General features: G+C 40.1%; 1 protein-coding gene across 2 annotated transcripts in view; it reads right to left on the bottom strand.

The window, feature by feature from the left end:
* Positions 1 to 20,887, bottom strand: part of ERBB4 (erb-b2 receptor tyrosine kinase 4) — a gene marked incomplete at its 5' end in the record, with an annotated part of 570,202 nt that overhangs the window by 138,682 nt on the left and 410,633 nt on the right. For both annotated transcript variants that reach the window (XM_082284612.1, XM_082284613.1), the window contains 9 exons: positions 119 to 273; positions 1,735 to 1,828; positions 3,868 to 4,000; positions 11,582 to 11,781; positions 13,228 to 13,318; positions 14,520 to 14,593; positions 17,401 to 17,527; positions 18,893 to 19,006; positions 20,460 to 20,601. In XM_082284612.1, the coding sequence (XP_082140738.1) occupies positions 119 to 273; positions 1,735 to 1,828; positions 3,868 to 4,000; positions 11,582 to 11,781; positions 13,228 to 13,318; positions 14,520 to 14,593; positions 17,401 to 17,527; positions 18,893 to 19,006; positions 20,460 to 20,601 (1,130 nt within the window). The remainder of the gene's footprint in view (positions 1 to 118; positions 274 to 1,734; positions 1,829 to 3,867; positions 4,001 to 11,581; positions 11,782 to 13,227; positions 13,319 to 14,519; positions 14,594 to 17,400; positions 17,528 to 18,892; positions 19,007 to 20,459; positions 20,602 to 20,887) is intronic.

The following is a 20,887-nucleotide window of genomic DNA, read 5'->3' as shown; positions in this document are numbered from 1 at the left end:
GCACACTCTCTTTTCAGGAGTGGGACAAGCACTTTACTAAGCCAAACAACCTGTAAACCACCCTGTGCTATGAGCAGTACATGGATAGGATGGCTCCCTGCACAGAGCTTGCACTCACCCTTGGGTGCAATTTGGATGACACGGATGGCACTCCCGATCCTCATCGGCGTACTTGAAAATGAAGCTGTTGGCCCCCTGCAAGCCATCAGGGCATTTTTCCACACAGTTTGGACCATCCTTAAAATGGAAACACTTTGTGCAGTGGTCAGGTCCCTGGAGAGCAGGGAAGAAAGAAATGCAGTGCATTCAAGTTACTCAGCCCTTTCCTGCTGCACTAGAATTGCACTGGCACACACTCAGCAACAAGTGCAGCAGCTTCTCTTCCCAAGGAACAGTGAATTACCTGCATGGTTCCAGCCTCTGTTAGGGAGGAGCAGATGTATAAATCCTGGTGCTTTAGGCCATTAACTTCTCCTGTAGAGTGCAAGACTAAATACCAGCTTCTAGATGGGCTTCTTAAAATTATGTCTGTGCTTAATACAGTGAAGTCCACAGTGAAATACTTATCATTGAGAATCTTCTTGCTACATTATTCAGTACTGAACCATGCCACTGCACTGGCCCTTCAGTGGGATCTCCTACCTCTGCAGTCCAGAACTATTTTCCACAAGCATTCTGCACGTGGCATTCAGTCACAGCAATACTGAAGGACTACAAGGTCTCCTTCTTCTTAATACATATGAAGACTAAATTGTTAAGAACAACAAACCAAGACTCCTAGACAATGTAAAAGTAAAATTTTAAAGCTGTGATGATAAGCCAGTGTATAACTAAATCTGGTGTTCAGGTTGAGCATTGGTCCAGGATTTTATGTCCATAAGCCCTGCTACAAATCCAAATTTCCCTGATGGGCTGAACACTTGAAGCACTAGTGTCTTGCCTTATGGCTGTATTGCAGAAAAACACAGTATTTTAAGAAAAATTATGATGCCTTTCTTTTTTCCATTCAGTAAGTCACAGAAATAAGGAAATAAATTACAGGTTATATTTTCTCAATTGTGAAGAGCCTAAAATACAGCTCCTTATTTCCAGCATACTTATGACTTTTAATCTTGGCAATACACAGAAAACTAGAAGAAAGCCACAACTTCTATCTCCCAAATGAGCAATAATCTTTGAAAGTAAAGTTACTGGCCATTATAAAGGTGAGAAAGAGTTAGCCATCATTTAGGATGCATAAAAACCACTATCTTTCAAAAGAACTTAAAGGCTATCTAAGTACAAAAAACCTCCCAGCATATTGTTCAAACTGAGAGACTGAGACAAATTCCCCCACTTTTTGAGGGGTGGAAACCAGAACAGAACTGAGTATAAAGAATGAAAATAGGGATTAAAAAGGGCACTCAAATCACAGCTGCATGCTTTCTGTCTGTAAAAATTGTGTGCATCTGTACCACTAAAGAATTAAGACAACTCAGGAAAGAAAACTTTAAAAATCACTTTCTCAAGGAAGCAGATCCAAGGAAGTTGATTCCCAGAGCAGATGAGCAGAATTCCTTCCCTAGATACAGAATATGCACATTTTCTGTTTCTGTTAAAACCAATTTGCAGTAGCTGCTTTAAAGCCTGTAAGCAGGAAAACCCTGTCCTTCAGCACACTTTTGCAAGTTACCCTGGACAGTAGCAAACAAAACAAACCAAAACCCCAATGAACATAACAGAATTTGTTCTTACCGGCCCGTAGCATGTGATCATGTTTTCCTCCATCTTTTCACACTGGGGATCACACTCCACACAGACAGAACCATTTGCAAATTCTCGGAATTCCCTGAGAAAATATTTTGCAGGCAGGTTAGGAGAAAGCAGACTCCAGCCCAAACCTGAGCCCACCTGGCTGGGTCTTCACCTGATGGAATTGATCTCAGGGGCACTGAGGCCAGCAGCCTGTCACAGCAGCTGAGGACAGGCCACCACCTCATCCACAGCCAGGTGAAGCAGAAACACCTTCTTCGCCAGTATTAAATTATAGTGGGGGCTTTCCTCTCATTAAGAAATACAGACTTCATTAACAGCACAAAATTGCTGACTTTTTGATTTTCATCTACAGGATTGTCACTCGTGGCTCAGATTCAGGAAGCCACTTGTCACATGTGAGCACTGATGACAGAGCTGCCCTTGTTTCAGGTAGGTCTCTATGAACATATGTTTTAAAGCCCGTTCTCCAAAAGGCTCATAATGTTTTCAGCAATAATTCTAGACTGAGGTCTGAATCTATAAAATGTCAAAACAAATCCTTTTACTCATTTATTTCATGTATCCACAAGAACCTACCACTCAAGTGACTTTTTTTTATTAACCACTTTTAAGGGGGAAAAAAAGTTAGTGATGGCAGGTTGAACTTCTTCCTTCAAACATTTCAGCTGTCAGTTGCCCCTCACCACAAACCTCCAACATTCTCCCAACACAATTCATCCCACCCTCTTCTAGGCCATGATGAATTCACATCTGAGCAGGTTATATCTCCCCCACTAAAGACAGACAGAATCTTTGAAGTAGACTCAGAGGGGACCAACACAAGCTTTGCAGGTGGATCCCATCTTGCTGCATTAACCAATTACAATATTTCCATTAACCAGTTACAGATGTGCTGCACACTCATGTTAGTGGGCTCCAGTAGCATCTAGGTAAAGGGTGGTTGGTCACTGCTCACCCTCCACTCCTCTACAGCTGTTAGGATCTGCTGAGGACATCAGGACTGAGCTGTGGAAAACCTCACTTGAGTGCTGCAAGGGAGCTCACCTTCTCTGGCTCTGGATTTTTCCTACTGAGGGCTAAAACAGATGTCAAATACAGCTTGACCTCATCCTGAAGAACTGTTGCTGCCCTACAATGTGAATGTACAGAGCTCTCCAACAAACAAAAGACTTCTCCCCAAGCCCAGTTACAAGTATTTTCACATGTTTAGGACAGAACTGAGCCTGTGGAAGGTGTAAATACCATTCACTGATGGATACAGAACAGAACATATTGATTGAGTCTCATCATGCTCTTACTGTGACAGGCTCCATGGCAGCAAAAGACACCAAGGGGGGACTAACTTATTCCAGTGCAGTGACAACACAACTGGGGTCTGCAACTCTTCTTCTTATTGGGGGGTGAAGGGAGAGGAGAGAACAGGAGCTTTTATGCACATAAAACTGCTCTGACAAGGTACTTTTTGCATGCCTTCTCCAGATGGAAGAGTTGAGAGTATTTTTATGCACATGTGGGAGTTCATTTGGCTTAGTTCAGTTTTATCTTTCTGTCGTAAGGCAGATTCAACCACCTTGTGCTGTGTAGGTATTCCCCCAGCATAAGCAGCAGAAGGAAAAGGGGGAAGAACTCCTGTTGGGTTTTTAAATTTATATTTGTGTGTACAATTACACAGTGCATTATGAAAAAGAGAGTGAGTTCTTCTACTTTGGGGCCTTATTCAGAGGATTTCTTTATCAGATGCCTGAATCCAACTCATCTGAAAGAACTTAACTGTATTGTTCTGAACAGGGGTATCAAGTAGGGATAAATGGTGAGGAGTTTTTTGTAACTTTTCACCTAAATCAAATTGTTCATGTTACCAGCAATGTAAAAGGTGCAAGGTGATGATGCTGCATGAAAACTTTAGTCAGCAAAATACCAGGGAAAGATTTCTACACAAGTTCAGACTTAGAAATCCTTAAATCTTAGCCCATGAAATGTTCCACCCAAAATCAGTAATATTGGCAATGGAGCCAGATACTGATTAATGCACACCCAAAATGACTTGCTCACTGAAGTCCTCCACAATGTTAATTAGCAACTTCAGGGAAAAGCACAAGGGGAATGTCTTACCCCTCGTAGAGGTTGCAGGAGTCTATACAGGTCCTCCCTCTGATGAAGCGCTTGCAGGACAGGCACTGGTCCGGCCCTGGCCCCCAGCAGCCATCACTGGAGCACAGCTCATTGCACACCATCCCATCAGCAGCTGCAGAGAGAGGGGATGCTGTCAGTAATGCACCTAGCCCTCCCAAATCCAAGGGAAAACACTCAGCCAGCATACACTTTGAAATGTAACCGGAATGTCCCCATCTTCCAGAAGCAGGACAGAAAAAAGCACAAAATCATCATCATGCCACAACACAAATAGAGCCCTCAGCTGGAATACTGTACACACTCCTGGTCTGCTCCTTTCAAAAAAAACCAGTGGGAAAAAGATTTAAGAGAGTGCTGCAAGGATGATCAAAAGCAGAGAGGAGCTTCTAAACCAGGAATAAACAGAGCAGCAGCCTCAAAGACAGGGGAGAAAGGACATGATTAAAGCTTCAAAAATGTGAATGGCAAGGAGGAGGTGAGTAAGCATGAAACAATTGTTCACTGCTTCTTCCAAGTCCCTCATGGGCATTCAAAGAGACAGGAATCCAGTAGGGTTCAAATCTGAGATTTTTCTTCATAGAAAGTAAAGATCGACCTGTACAATTCCCTGACACAGGATATGGTAAATGCCAAAAATTTTAAGGATTCAAAAAAATCAATTGTCCAAATCCACAAAAGTTCTATTAAACTAAAATATAAAGTGCTACCTATGAATTGAGGACTCCCTGAAATAAAACTTATGGACAGGAGGGAAAAAGTTGAAAGAAAGACACCATTAATTGTGATTTTAAAATTATTTATTGCAAAAGCACCTGAAGAGCCAAAGAACCTTTATATTAAAACCCTCAAGCCCACACCAAAATACACAATGAACTAAGGGTTAGAGGGAAAGTTTGTTTCAAAGAGTGTAAGTCTGTATTTTTATTTTATGTAAATCATTCTCTATGTAAATATCTAGATGATGTGACAGATGGAGAAAATGAGCGAAGAGCAAAAGGAAACACATTATCTCTCCAGCATCTGAAGAAAATCTGGGTGCACTTTCAGCCTAACCCTGGCATGTGAAAGGACAGAATTAATTTGAATTTATTTTTGCACAATGCAGTGTTTTACACAAATGGATTACACACTGGGCTGAGTAAATTAAACCCACCAAGGACCTGAAATGTCAGAGATGGCAACAATACAGACACTTGTTTGCTTTTTAAACCATTGGAAACAACTTAGGAGGAATAATAAATGGAGCTGTGCTGGTTGAATTCTACCACCCCCTCCAACACTATCTTATTCAATACACCACAAAAAACCTCAGGCATGAGAAGCGTGCACATGTTTTATCAAGGTTGGGATTTAGTTTCTTTTCTTTTTATATCACATAGACTTTTTAATGCCAACATCCAAAAGGTATTTAGAAGTATCTTTTTGGTTTTTCTTTTGCCTCAAAGCTCAAATCAGGTATAGCCAAATAAAAAATTATTACGTTACATTCCAGGTGCTCAATATGCTTTAAAGTGTATTAATTATCACAGATTTCAGCACAGCAAGAGGGACTCGGGAGGCCATTTCAGACAGATGCCTTGTCCTCCTTCCCTGAGTTCTGCTAGTGCAGTCAAATGAGCCACACCAGCACAGCCAGGATGAGCAGAGATACAAAATTCAGCTTCTCATTACTGTCTTAACCTGACTTTCTTTTAAGCATAGTGACTTTTTTATAACTATCAGATGTCAGTAGTTCCACTATACTTCCACTGCCTGCACTTACAAATAAAAACAAAAGCAAAACCCACAAACCCAGAAATTATCCTAGTTACAAAGACCTTTTATAGTTTCATATGGGTTTTGTTTTGTAATCAATGAATCATTTTAAATCTTTGTCACACAACAAAGAAAATCTTTACCTGTTTTGGAGATGGCTTTGTTTCTCATTTTTAATTTTAAGGATATTGCTAACTCTTCTGACTTTGTTTTCCACACTCAAAACAGAAAGGCAGTTTCCTGTTTGCTTTCTCACCTTCTTTTTTAACTTGAAATTGTGGTTTACTACTAGTGATTTCCTTTCTTTTCATTTTTCTCACCCATCAAACTACTCTGGGATCAGAATTTATATGCACACACAGAGGGTTTCACTAAAATATCCCTCCAAATAACAAGGGATATTATTACAAGATAGCTCAGAAAATACAGTCAGTAACTGTATACAAATAAAAAGAGAGCTTTTCAATAAAGAAAATCATGATTACCCTATTGAAATGTAGCCAACACAGTGCCTGTAGCCTTATGAAAAAAGCAACAGAAACAAAATCAGGATTTCCTCCTGAAGTGTTTTCATGAATGAATCTTGGCAAGGAGGGAGTGGTTGTTTTGACAGCTTATATAAACTCATTTCTCTTGCCTTTCTCTTCTTTAATTGTGGGGATGGCTAAAGAAATGTTTCAATTTTTGACACATTATTTGGCATTTCCATGGGCTGAGAATGTTCTGCAGCTCTAGCACGTCACATGGCCTTATGTGGAAGGAAATAAGAATAATGCTCTTGACAGGAACTGGGTTCTGTCAGGAGTTTTAGAAGAAGGGCTCATTCTTTATGAATGGGGTCACACAGGTTACAAGCGGAAGGTTCATGGTTTTTCCCCAGCCTAAATAGAACACAAGAAAATTAGCTACTAAAAAAAGAAGAATTATTGTTATTTGGCTATACACTTCTGGGCCTGATCCAAAGCTCCATACACTGAATAGAAAAACTCCTGCAGACTTCAATTAGCTTTACATCACGCCCAATAATGAACATAATCATTTATTCGTTATTAATTGGTGGCTAGATTGATATGATTCATAATAATCACATCTGTAACAACCTTTGCCTAGAAGGGTTTCACCTTACACTGCAGGTGTCACTAAAGCTGAGAGAATTGTTTAAGTCACTTTGGATAAAAGAACTTTTTTTCCTGCATTTATTTTGTGTGCACTCATATTTCACATGAGTCACCTCTGACTGTTCCATAAAAAGAAAACCATGTTGGAAAGAAAAAGACAGACTTTTCACTTCAGCATGGAGCAAGGGTAAAATCTACCTACCCTTGCCTTGGTTATTTCTTCCATTCCCTGTGCATACGAGCTTGGATGCTGACATTTCTATCCCTGGAAGTGTGTAGGGGAAGGGAGAAGCCACATTCCTTCCATGTACACCCCCTTTCTGGCCCTGCATGGCACCATCTTAGGAAAACAACACAAAGACCTAGAGCATCCTGGGGGTTTATGGATTTCTTTTTTTTTTTTTTTTTAATTAAAAGCACACATATCTTTTGCTCCTGTATTTTCAGCATTCTACAAAAAGCCATAGGCTTTTAACCTATTTTAAAAAACCATCATGGAGCCCGTGAAAAATTTGGGGACTATTTTAATATTGTTAAGAAGTGGTGCAAACAGCAAGATGAAATAATTGAGGGTATGAGGAGTTTAAAGTACATTTTGCACGCTGGAATATTTTGAGGCATTTTCCAGTGGCTGACATCTGTTGTCTTTGTCTTCTCCATTGAAAAAAAAAAAGAGTTTTTGCCAAACTCTGTTGTGCCAGTGTTATCTCAAAGATGAAGCACTAACACAGACCAAACTTTTCCACATGAACTTTACTCCCCCTGCAACTTTTCAGTATTTCCTCACTGATGTAGAGTCAGCTGAACACAGCATTAGATGGCATGGAAAAGATAGCATCACCTTGTGATAGATGATAAAAGTCACTTAAATACAATGGTGACTAGAAGATCTCAGAAGCTCTTACATGAGTTTTCAGAAAAGCTACACATTGACAGAAAAGGTTTGCTGTATTTGCTTTAAGCCATTAACAACCACTGGGTAGAAAGGAAAAAAATCCCATGCTAATAGTGGCTCAAAATATACAAAGAAGTAATAATAAATATCTGAGAGTAGCTGTAATAATTAACATTGTTTAGACTGGTTTCTTGACTGAGAACCATGTGAAAAAAAATCTTTGGTGGATATTTTTATTAACAAGTCACAGCCTGCTGTTACCATGCAAGCAAACAGACAGTATTTCTGCCACAGAGCATGGATTCTGATCCTCCAAATATTTACTTACACATCTCCTTCCCCATTTTGATGAGGCTCATTTGGCATTCAAGAGGTGTGGGCATGTGCCCAAACATCTGCAGGATCAGTGTCCAGAACAAGCGAAATAGGGGAAAGGCAGAAATGGAAACCCCAGATGCTTGCCCTCAGATCCCACACCATCAGGGAAAACTCTCCTAAACCCCGGTCTCTTGGCCTATCCTGGAAATGACAGATGATCCAAAGGGTGCTGGAGAACTGTATCTGGCTCCATGGGCCAGTGCTGCCTTACTCCAAGTGATCCTGCAGAGTTTAATGAGACATCCAACCTTCAGCAGAACCCATTTAACCCCAGAGAGGTGCCGGCTGACAGGCAGAGCTGAAGCAGCAGCAAAGCTCTTCTCAGCTAATGCTGACTCTCAAAAGACCACAAAAAATTAATCAATTCACTCACTCAGATGTGCAAAGAGAGGAAACCACTGTTCCTCTTGGAACTGCACTGCCTTCCACTCAGAGAGAAGAAGCCACTGTTCCTATTAGGATTGCACTGCCTCCCAATTGAAGCTACTTGGCCCCTGGCCCATGTTCATTATACACAGTCCATTTAATGAACATGGGTTAGAATCCATTTTTAAAACCAGCCCCTTGGTACTGGAGCTTACATTGTGACTTTTTAAAAGGAAAAAAATGAGATTTGTTTTCCTCTTTAAGATTCCTGTGGTGTTAAATCTCCTAAAATGTCTTTAGGAGTATTTTTCTTCCTGGAAAATGATAAGTATCTATTATAATAAATCCTCACCAAGCTAGAGGTGAAATAAAGTTTACATTTTCCCTTTGTGTGCAAATGTAGTGACAAGACATTCCATGTGAGAGGATGATATGACAGCACATCCCAGTTTCCATTTGCTCTGGAAGCCCATGTTTCAGTAGCTGTGGCAGCTTCAAAGGGACTCAAACTGAGTGATCCCAGGAAAGGGCAAAGAGGTATTTGACAAAGGAGCCTTGACAAATAATGCAAGAATATGTTCCAAACTGATGTGTTCAGCTATGTCCTGAAGCTGTCAAAAAACAGTGAAACAACTGGGACACTACTACATGAAGGGAAAAAGCACCTTACAAAATTCACCTGAGTGATTTCCCATTGTCTCCTAACATATGGGAAGTTATAGAAAGCTTGAAGCAAGGAGGAGTCATTACTGTGTGAGACATGAGGCCTGTGTTCCACCTCATTACTGTGTAGTTTCTTTTTATATTAAATGCCTAGGAATGAAGGAAAGTTGATTGTTCTTTCATTAAATGCTGCATGATAATCAGACAGCTAGAGCCAATGTGACATGAGAAAACATCAGAGCCCCAAGACCATGATTTTTCTCCCATGGTAAGCAGGTTTTTTTCATGTGGTAGTGAAGAAACCTATGCTCTCTGGACAGTTCACAAGTTCACGTAACTCCTGGCAAGGTGAGACCAACTAGAATCTGGAAATATAACCTTAGTGACTCTTGCATGGTCAACAAAACTTTGAGCTTCTTCATTCTTCTGTTCTGTCAGCCCAAAAATTCCATATGGGAAATCTCAAAGGGCTAATTCTTTCTTCATGCCATACAAAATACAGTTGTTACTACAGCAGTAGCACAGAACTAGGTGGTTCCTCACCACATGATCCTGTTACACTGCAGGGGAAAGCAAAGAGCAGTGCCACACCCCTGGGCAGATACGATTCTCCTTCTTGGCAGCACCTCTATTTTCCAATCAATACTCTATTTTTATAGCTGGCTTTCTATGTGGGGGCAGAAGAAAAACAGACTGCACACTGGAAGTGTTCAAATACTCTTCACCCTCACAAGAATTAAAAGCAAAGGAAAAGCCTTGAGATGGAAAGAAGGAAAACCAGGAGAACAGAAGCTGTTAAGAAAATGATACAAAGCTCATGGATGTTGAGCAACTAGAGCTGATGAACTGGGTAAAGTTGGTGTGTTGAAAACAGAAACTGTGCAGTCTTCTTTGTCCTGCAGCTGGTTAACTCCACAATTCAGGACTATTTTTGGACTGTTCATCCAAGCTTTGTACCCACATGACATTCCCACCACATATTCAGTTGTCTCTGGAGGATGAAGCAAGCTCTGCTACTCTTTCAGCCAGCCACTGGATTCTTCCACCCAGGCTGTGTAACCTCCTGGCTGGGTGACAGAAGCAAGGACACCAGGGCACGAGGATGTCCAACACCCTGGGCCCCTCCTCCCCACAGCAGAAGCAGCAGCCACCGCATCTCTCCTCCTTCTGTGCTGATCCCACATAACCTTCTCCAAAATATCATGGTCTAATTTATGGTTTCACAGCCAACACCAAGGACATCTTTTGCAAAATACACAAAAAATATCTGTCCCAAAAAGTTCTGTTCAGCACATCCTTCTGCCATGTGTAACACAAAGTTTGTGCCAGAGGATAAAATATGGTGCAGCTTAAAAGTGGGCACTGCTCTGCTGGGAGTTAAGAAAGAACCCTTTCCCTCTACACCCTTGGGCACAGTCACAGTAAAAACTGCCTGCAGTGACAGAAAATAGCATTTCCTTAACCTTCAATTATTTAACTTGCATGTAAAGAAATAGCCTAATAAAATTAATAATAACAATAATTAAAGTGCCACACAACAAAACCACATGGAGATCGACCAAGCAAGACTTTGTTCTTCCTGTCACTCTTCCATGGTAGGAGAGATTAGAAAAGTAACTGAGCAGCAGAGACAAAGCTCCAGCTGTATTTCACCTAATACTGAAGGTACACTTACACTACAGTGATGAGCACAGCCATTCACACTCTCAAAACAGAGCCAAACAGCACTTCAAAGGGAGGGGAGAAGAAAAACAAAAAAGAAACAAAACCCCTCAAAAAATAACAAACAAAAAAACCCCCAAACTAACAGAAAGAAAGAACTAAAGTGCAAGTCAAAAATAGGATCACAGCCTGCAAAAACCCAAAGCAAATATTCTTGGCTGGTCAGAGCACAAACTCCAGCAATATCACTTAAACATACAGCAATTTAATGAATCTCCTCTCTTGCAAGCAGTCTAACAGATGCTCAAAATGAACTGCCTTGATGCTACAGTATGCCTGTATTAATGCAATTTGATGCCTGATTTCTATATAAACAAGTTATTTTATCTGCTACAGAGCTTTCTTGGCTTTTCAGTACTATGATCTCAGCCTAGGTACTGGCATGTAAGCTTTCCTGTAGTAGTATTTTTTATCAGATAGATCAAATAAGGAAAGGGAGAACTTGGTGACCTAAAACAGTCCTGAAAGTGACCTTTCTGGATTAAGATAGGGCCCCTTAGGGTAGGGGAAGCAGAAGATGCTAATCCCACTCCATAAGGAAAGGGCTGTAAAGTCATGAACACTCCATTCACAGCCTTTGGAATTCACATTTGTGAAACTGGAACATTCCCAACAAGGTAAGTAAGCAGCGCGCGCTCTCTGCTCCCTCTCCTTTGTTCACACCTTAAAACATTTCATTTTCCTGCTCAGACTGGGCCAAATCCCTGGATGCTGTAAATGACCACAGCTCCCCTGCTGTCCATGGAGTTCCACGAGCCCCCAGCTGAGTTTGTGGCAGTGAGCAGCAGGTACTTACTGCAGTTCTCTGCCCTTTTGTTCCGGTGGATCACTGTCTTTTGGCTGGGGGTGCTGAAGAGGCTTGTCCAGTTGACAGTGTGGTAGTAGCACAAATTGCTGTTGTCTGTGATGTAGATGTTGCCAGCACTGATTTGCTTCAAGGACTGGAACTGCAGGGAGGTGATGCCTTGTTGCTTTAGGATGAGCAAGGAAAGGCCACTGGGATGAGAACAAAAGTAGGAGAGAATAGGAATTAGCTTCAGAAGGCACAACTTATTATATCTGGTAGGGAACTGCCCACTGGAATTAGTTCCAAACGTCAAGATGACCTTTCTGGAAAAACTAAGAATTGTTCAGAAAATTTTTATTTTGTGGTAACATAAATATTTTCTGAGTCAACATCCAGTTCTACTGCCTAGAAAATTATGAGTCCTGTCAGGAGTGAGATACCACAAGGTGTGATGCTCATAGCACTAGGCCAAGCAGACCAGCAGAACTCCTCAACCAGTTTCATTTCATCCATTAACAGATTTTTTGAGATAATGTGCTGTTAGGAAAACTGAATAAAATTCAGGTTTTTCTTTCAACAGCATTAATACCATGATAGCTTATATGCTAAGAAGAAAATGACAAAATCATGCAAAATGTATTAAAACATCTTCTGCCAGGCATCAAATTAATGTCATTTCAAGTAATACAGGAAGAAATTGTTATTTTCATGGAATTTTTTCCAGCCCACTTTCTACATTTCATTTTTCTTTTGTTGCAATATGTGGTTATCGCCGCTCTTCATCAAAGGAACAGTAAATTGATTGTCTGTGCAACATGAAAACGACTGCACATATTTTATGACTGAAGATTAGTGAAGACAATATCCAGTTTCTGGGCATCCTTTAAGTTATTGTATTTTAATGATGATAATTGTTTTCCAGCTGTTCCAAATAAAAATTGCTGCCTTGGAACAGAATGCTGGGCTGTAATTCAACCTCAAGGTTTCACTGCTATTCATATTCTGCTCGGGTTGCTGTTTAAGATGCCAGCAGAATCCCATGCCTGACTGACTCCATCTGCAAAGTGGGGATCCAGGGGTTGCTGTATAAATTGCTCAGGTACCTCCTTGTGCTTCCCCCAGCATTTTTCACCATGTTTTCTTATCTTCAAACCAATTTCTCCATCTGAGTTTTGACACAGAAACATCTCTGGTAAAAATGGCACTACAGAGCTCACCTGCATGGTGCCTCAGTGATTTCAATGACCTTTTATCTCTTCTTAAAACCACATTGTTGTCTGGGCATTGGAGCCTGCACGTCTAATCACAACCATACAAACCCCTAATAATGAGGCTAAGTTCTACTATTCATTCCTTTTAAACTATGTTTCTTCACAAGGTATTTTAAACCATAAATATAAGTTCCAGGCAATGAGGTAGTAGCTACAGCCATGAACCACGACTTTTTTTAAAAGAATAATTATGTTGAGAAGGTATTACCCGTTATAAACAACTGATTAGCAAAGATCCTGGTAATGAACACCTTGGTAACAGAGGAAAAAAATATATTAATTTACAATGTCCTTCCCAAAGGATGTTGCATTCTCTGCTACTGAACAAAGATTCACAGAACACTAATAAAAAATTATTCCACCAACAGAGAAGTAGTACCTTACCTATAGAGAGCTCTCCCACCAATGGTAACCAAGTTAGAAAACACTCTGAAGTCCGTCATATTCTCAGGCCATGACTGTATGTTCAAATACCCTGAAGGAGAAAAAGGCAAACACATGAATGCCAATTACTTCAGCCATGTGTGAGTTAGGACAGGCTTAGCCTATAAAGGAAAGACAGTGCCAGCTTGAGGAAAAGAAATAAATAAGGAAAGCTGCAGACTCTCAGGCTGCTCACCACCATCTCCTCCAAGAAAGTGAAGGAGAACTCGCTCTGATTTCCGAGGTGAGGACTGTTCACTCTCTGCACAAGTTGTTTTGTGCTGCACAGACACCCAAAGAGGGCAGTTCCCCATGCCTTTGACTCAGCACTGGGCTGAAATGCAGTACACTTAGTTAAGCACAGGGGTAATTCCACTTCTGTAGCAGGGCTGAGACTGTCAATTAATGTGTTTAGGAATGGCAAATAGTGTTCACCCAGGTGCCAGATGATCTTTGATATTAATTAGGAAGGGATTAAAAGTTTACTTTCATTTTTAATCCCATGGGTTTGCTGAAATTAAAAACTTTTGAGAGGTGAAGCATGCTGAGCTCCACCCAGCTACAAACAAGCTGTGGTGCCCAAAGGTTTTTGGGGTTTTTTTTTGTGATGAAATTGAACAATCTTTTTGCATTTTCCTACCTATACATAATCAGAAATCAAATGAGAACTCAGAGCTGTAGTATCTTCCTCCCTGTACCCCGCATGGTGAAACAAGAAGCAAGATGCAAGAAAACAAAGTACTGAGTTCCAGTTCTATGACCCCATTAAAAAGTCACAAAAAATGGGACTTACTACCACCCCACACATTATATATCTGTCTTTAAATTACAAAAGCTAACTTGCAGCAGCATCTTCTGTTAGACAAAGGGAAGGAGCTGTAAAAGCAGACTGGAACTTTCAAATGCTTTCAGGTGAAGAAAATGCTTTCCCACATTTCAACACCACTTCCCTCACATTTCCCTCCCTTGCAGCACCTGTCCTACTTTGCTAACATGGGACCAAGATCCCTTGTCCACTTAACATCTGCCATAACGGGCATCCTGTGTTCATGAGCAAAGGACAACACATTTGTGAAAATCAACTGATACTGAAATTTTCTGCACTAAACTTTTATAAAAATTACAGCGTGATGAGCTTAATGAAAACAAGTACCTTGTGTTCTTCAGAAAACCCAACACACGACAACTATAAATGCAAAATGAGAATGAATTAATTAAATAATGCAGATTATAGGAGATCAAAAGCGTGTTACCTGTTATCTCTCTCACTGTTTGGAAGATATTTAATTTCTCTGGATTGATGGCAGCAATCGTGTGATACGGGTCTCTGAAAGATTAAAACCACGTCATGTGACACTCTAAATAAGAAAAGATCAGGTTCTCAAAGCCATACCATGTAGGAAACAGCTTTAAGGTGCTGAACACTGCTGTTATGAGGATATGCACCAGGCTTCTTCAACCTGTTGTTCCTGCAGATTTGTGTCTAACTTCTCCCACATCATTTTGAAGGAACATAAAGGTTCAAAACTCATTCATGTTTTAGCAAATATTTATGCTATGGAAAATTAAGGAATTCTAAACATGAGTGACCTTCCTAAAGGAAAGATGAATTTTCAGTGTTTTTTCCACGAATGATACAGCTGTGATGCTGTATACCAGGACTAACAAAGCTGCTCCTGAAAGGAGTGACAACCTATAAGCAAAACAAAGCTAAGAGCATGCCAGCAGTTCCTGACACATGGCATTTAAAGAGCACACTTTATAGAAGGTGTTGAACAAGGAACCTCTAAAAGTACAGATCCTTGCCAAGCAAGTCTGGCAATGAGAAATGAAATAACCTCCAAACCTTAAAATTTTAAAGCTAGATATGCTATAGTACAAAAAGATGAAGCTGACCTCGATTTTGAGAATGCCATCATTAAGTAAATGTTACTTTCCTCCCCTATTTAAAGAAGTCAACCAGAAGCTTAAACCAAACAAAAATTCCTCTGCAATGGCATGTCATGGTATTTTTGTGGGTTTTGTGAGAGTAGGAAACATCCTCAATAAATATGGAGTGTGTGTTTCCTCCTCTCCTCCTTCTCCTTTCCAGGACACATCATTCTTGGAACTGAAACATGCAGGTGATCCACCTGGCTGTCTTTGGGGACAGGCCTCACAAGTCTATGAGGTGACAGACTGATGGGGGTCACCTCTAACCACCCTGAGGTGACTCCAGCCCAGCAGCAACAAAATGAGTTCTAGAACCTTAACAAAAAAGCCCAGTGGACCACAGAGGCATCAAACACATGTTATTTTAACAATTTGGGGCTCTCAGAACACTAAATAATAAGTTTTGACTACCTAACAGAAACATTCAAAATGCATTACCATCAAAAAAGGAAAACCCTTGCCTGCAATAAACATGAGGTAGCTGAATTTCACCTCTAAATTCTGAAGATAAAATAGCTTTAAAGATGCAGATATACACTTAAACCCCTTAAACAGCCAAATGTCTGATGTTTTATCAACATATAAAACTGCAGAATAATGTCTATCTTAATTATTATAAATAGTTGTGTATAAAACAATTCATAATTACATATATATTTTACATAAATTATTACAAATTCATAAAGACTTAAAGCTCAAGTGTTCAGGAAAGAGACGGACTACAGAACCACAGGATCAAAAAATAGGACAGGATCAATTGTAACAGCACGGTTTCCAATGAAAACAACAATAAAAATATACTCTGCATCTTTCACCAGAATTACTCTCTGTCACTACCACAAGTCTTCCAATTCCCCAGAGAACCAGACTTTAAGTCCCTACAATCTAAAACACTAAAAATTCATACTCTAAAAGCTGAAGTTCACTGTGAATAAATGAATTTGTAACAAAAGTTAAGTAAAAGTTGGAGAGGCAATAAGTAAGATTGTTGTTTCTCTATACTGTCCATTTATGTAACAAACTACTTGTGTAGCCAGCGTCATTTTTTAAATTTCCCTTTCATATTGTGGGTTTGCAAAATGTAATTGAAACTTTAAATAAAAAAGCTGATCCAGAAATACAGATATTTTCACTCATTCTCAAATCTTCTCTTCTTTTAACAAATACTAATGTAATTCATGCTGTAGAAAAATTTCGGGTTGCAGAACTCAGTGCCCTCATACTTTAGGCTTGCTGAAATGAGTTTTCTTCATCAAGAATGAGACACAAAGTGCTACACAGTTTCAAATTACATATCTTATTCTTCTATAAAATAGAACAGAATATTTTAACTTTCTGCTTATAGTCCAAATTTAGATATTTTTCAGACAAGTACAATTTTATTCAAGGTTGGGCTTGGTTCTTTTAATTTAGACAGATTTTTTAATGAGCTAATATAACTTTTCCCGCAAAAGCAGTTCTTATACACGAAATTAAATTTCATGTAATGCACTGGATTAATCCACACAAAATTGCTCATGGGCTCTAGCTGCTTGTCTTGCATTTACTTGATTTTTTCCTGTCCTGTGCTATTTAACAGGCTTCCATCCAGCCTCTCAGTGGGTCATTTGGCCAGAGCAGAGCCATGTGACACTTTGAGGTTCTTCTGGACCTATTACAATGAGCAAAATTTAAGCCAAAATACTGGATTTATACACCAGTGAATTCTGTGTGCCTCTGCAACTGAAACTTAAATAGATTCTTCAAAACTGATTGACAAGAGGGCCGTTTTTGTGCACGTGTGTGCACTGACAGCCACCCAGACTGTGACAAGATACGTTAACCAAGACTGTCTCTCTGCATATTCTGCATATTGTTCTGCTGGCCATACAAAATTTAAACTCATGGAAGGTAACTTCCCTTTCTCCCTTCCATTCTCTGATCAGCCTTTATTGGGAGCCAGTATTGAGGACCTCATAAAGTAACCAGAGAGTCATACTTGTCTTTTCTCTTTTTAGTGCAAACAATTAATCCATCCTTTCTTTTCCTAGAGCTTGAATCTTAAGAATCAAGGAAACAGTTTTCTTCACAACGGAAGGCAGAAAACTAATTTATCCTGGATCTGCTATTGCATAAAAGAAGCCTGCAGCCATCATTAAGAGGTGGATGCAATTGGTTTCAGCTGGCACCATGACATTACCATCTTAACATTTTGTCACTTACCCATGAATCCCAGTGACAAGGAAGATAAGGTTGCCATTGATCTTGGTACAGTTTACAAACTTGTCAATGTTGCTGGAATCCACTGTCTGAGCTGACACCAGACTCCCTGTTCCAATGCCATCACATGCTGCCAAAACATGGAGCTTGTGTAAAGAACTAGGGAAAACAATTACTGAACAGAACATGTTGGCCTTACAGACACGAGTCTTCATCTCATTCAGCAGAGAGGTGTTAAAACAGCACCCTTGACCCATATTCCAAAAGAAGCACATGCCAATTTAAAACAAACAGAGAGCTAAAGTACCTGCCACAGAACCCTGGCACACAGGTTAAGATATTTCACATGGGATATAAAGGTGAGTATCAACCACAAAAAATCCCACCACACAAAATCCCACTCGGCCCAGCCATGCCATTTCTAGGTGCACTACACACAGCAGAAACTGAGGGGCTCTAACTCTGCTGGCTCCAGAGGCCCCCTTCTCTTAACCATCTTTGCCATAAGGTCCTTCAAATGGTTGTATAAATAACTCATTATTTATCACCTCAACCAGCAAGTTACTGGTGCCTGGAGGAACTCTGGCAACCAGTGAGGAAACTTCTCTGTGTAGCCTTTCTGTGTAATTGAGCTGCATTTTCTGGGACACAGGATGCATCCAGGAACAAATCCCTCATGACTTCAACCACATAATGTATTCTGTCTTTCAAACTGGGCTCCTCTAATGGCAACTACCAGTAGAAGCTTTTACAAACACGTGATAGCTTTCCTCCTGAGAAAGTAAGGAACTCTATTCCTGTGTTTTCCTGCATAAAACTATCTATTCAACAACAATGTTATTTACCACAATTAAGCCAGATGTGGCTTCCATTGGGACTGAAAAGTGGCATAGGCCCATGTAGGAAAACTTATGGTGCTTTGCTCCACAGACCTTCAAGCAGGGACTAGAAAGTCTCCCTGCTGGAGTCTAGAACAGCAAAGTAACCTACAGATTTCAGTCCTCACAACAGAACCATCACTAGTGTGTGTAGACACTGAGAAAGGAGGTAGAAGGTTCTGGGAAAGCAGAGACAGAGGAGGGAAGTAGAAACCTAATGTTGTATGGACAAATATGAGACATCCCACACATTGAAGTCAGGGCTTTTTGCATGGCCCCCTTTGGAATGACAAAAGGACAATGCTAAAATACCTCCAGGAGATACTTGTCATTAAAATAACACAATGAAGAATTCTTTCAGATTTCTCCAAAACCAACAGAGAAATCCCCTTCATTTGTATCTAATAAAAAAGTAATTTGTTTGGTTATATTACCATTAAAACTTAATCATTTTTCACTCTATTGTATGTGCTTGACACACAACCTACATAGCTCAAAGTTTTGTGGGTATTCAAAGGCTATTAATATTCTGTAACACACCATGAAGGGCAATTCATACCAAAATAACACCCAGTGTAGGCTACATTCAAGAAAATTTATACTGAACCACTGCCTACCTTTAGGACAAATGTCAGTGCAGGGCTTGCACATCTTAATACCATTTTCTTCAACCTCCATCTTCGAGCTCGGACATGCCCGGACACAAGAGCTGGAATCTACCACAAAGTTGTCTGAAAAAAAAAAGGAGATATTGGCAGAAAGTGAATAAAAGCTGGGACATGTTTTTGAACTCTGTGCCAATACCTATTGTTACCATAGCACTTTCCCAGTGACATCAACATTCAAAGCTCTGTGTTTTCAGAAGTGTATAAGCAAAGTAGGCACGTTATCAGAGACTTGCAAAAATCCATGAATTGTCAAGCCTGATCCCTCTTTCTCCCCCATTTGGCCTTATTATTAGTAGTAGTAGGGAAAAAAAAGTTACAGTAATTGGAGAGAAATAAAGCAAGATGGTCTGTCCTTTTTCATGCACCCACAAAAATATACATCTGGGCTAAAACAGTGCACATGGCAGTAACAAGTATTTCAAAATTTTCCCTGTTAAACAACTGCCAAAGGGAATGTAGACTGATCCTATCTAATTAAAAGCTTAATACTGATAAGAAAGGAAAAAAAAATTGTAAGTGTTCAATGAAGTATTTGGGCAAAAAATTATATCCCTTATAGAGCATGATATCAGGTTCTTAACAAACCAATCTTTGCTTCAACAAACCCACCACTATTACAGGCAGAACTAGGCCCTGGTGGTCACAGCCCTCGGCTGCTGTCAGTCCTCCACAGAGATTCAGAATTGGGATTTTGGGTTAGGTTGAATTATGGCTCCATTTAATATAGATAGCCCATCCTCCTTACATGTAATTTAAGGATAAAATAATTAAAGCACAACTGTAAACCTTCATGGAATGAAAGGGAGAGCAAGAATACTATCTCCTTTATTATTCTTTCCAATTAAACCAGCAGATTCAAAGACTGTGTAAGTGATGACCCTGTAATTTTTTCTGTTACTTGTCATCATCTGGCTGGTAACTCAGAAGCATGTGGGTTTTACATGCATGGGATTCTTCTTTTTTTAACCCCCACTAATTTTACTCTGGAGTTTTAAGACTGTATTGTTGTCAGTATTTTAACTTTGTTCCTCATTGGGACAGAACTTCTCAGGGTAACTTTCTGTCAAACCATCATTATTCCAAGTTAAGGGTAACAATATCATGAAAGCATTTGGTGCCAGTTGCTGGTTGTGGACTGTTATTTTTCTGAAACAGAAATTCATACCCTTCTACAATCCCACTATTTTAACTATTTATTTCCACTATTTTGGAATTTGCAAATACTGAACTTAAAGCATGAATGCAACAAGCAGTGGACCATGAACACATAAACCACTTTCTTCAGGAAAATCACTCTAGGATACTTGGGAAGTGTCAGCAGCACAGAATGTCACTGTCTTTAGTTAAAACCTGACTGAGTTATTACAGGCTGCAAGCACATGCGGCGTGATTGGAGAGATTGTGCTCTGCACTCAGCTCTCATTCTCTCACTGTTTCTAAGGCTCCTGAAATGCAACTCCAACTCCCCATCACTGCAGGAGAAGGCAGGTAGCAGGGCAGATAACACAGCACTTACGTGGGCACTTCTTGACGCAGAAAGCCCCATAGGTGTACTTGGCGTTGTGATTGTGCTCCAGCTGGAAGGTGGTGGGGTTGTACACAAAGGTCTGGGGACACTGTGTGACACAAGCACCACTGTCATTGAAATTCATACAGGCCTGCAAAACGAGACAAAAAATATTGACTTAAATCATAGCTGCTTTAGGGCTTTTCTTTTGGTGGAAAAGATGGCCTTGATTGTTCAGACTTGCTGGGACGGTGAGGAATGTGATACAGAGCCCTCGAATATTCACTTAGGCTACTTGGATTTTTGCTAGTATCTTGGCAAATATGTGACTTTTCAAATTAGGGAGTTTGGTGAGTCCCCTTAATTGGCAACAGTTGCCTGTTACAACACTTACTACAAAACCAAAACAGCACTGTAATTTGTTCATAACTACTCAC

This window comes from Coloeus monedula (genome assembly GCF_965178545.1).
Source record: "Coloeus monedula genome assembly, chromosome: 7".
Taxonomy (NCBI): domain Eukaryota; kingdom Metazoa; phylum Chordata; class Aves; order Passeriformes; family Corvidae; genus Coloeus; species Coloeus monedula.
Note: the sequence above shows the minus strand (reverse complement) of the source record. Positions and strands in the feature narration are given on the sequence as shown.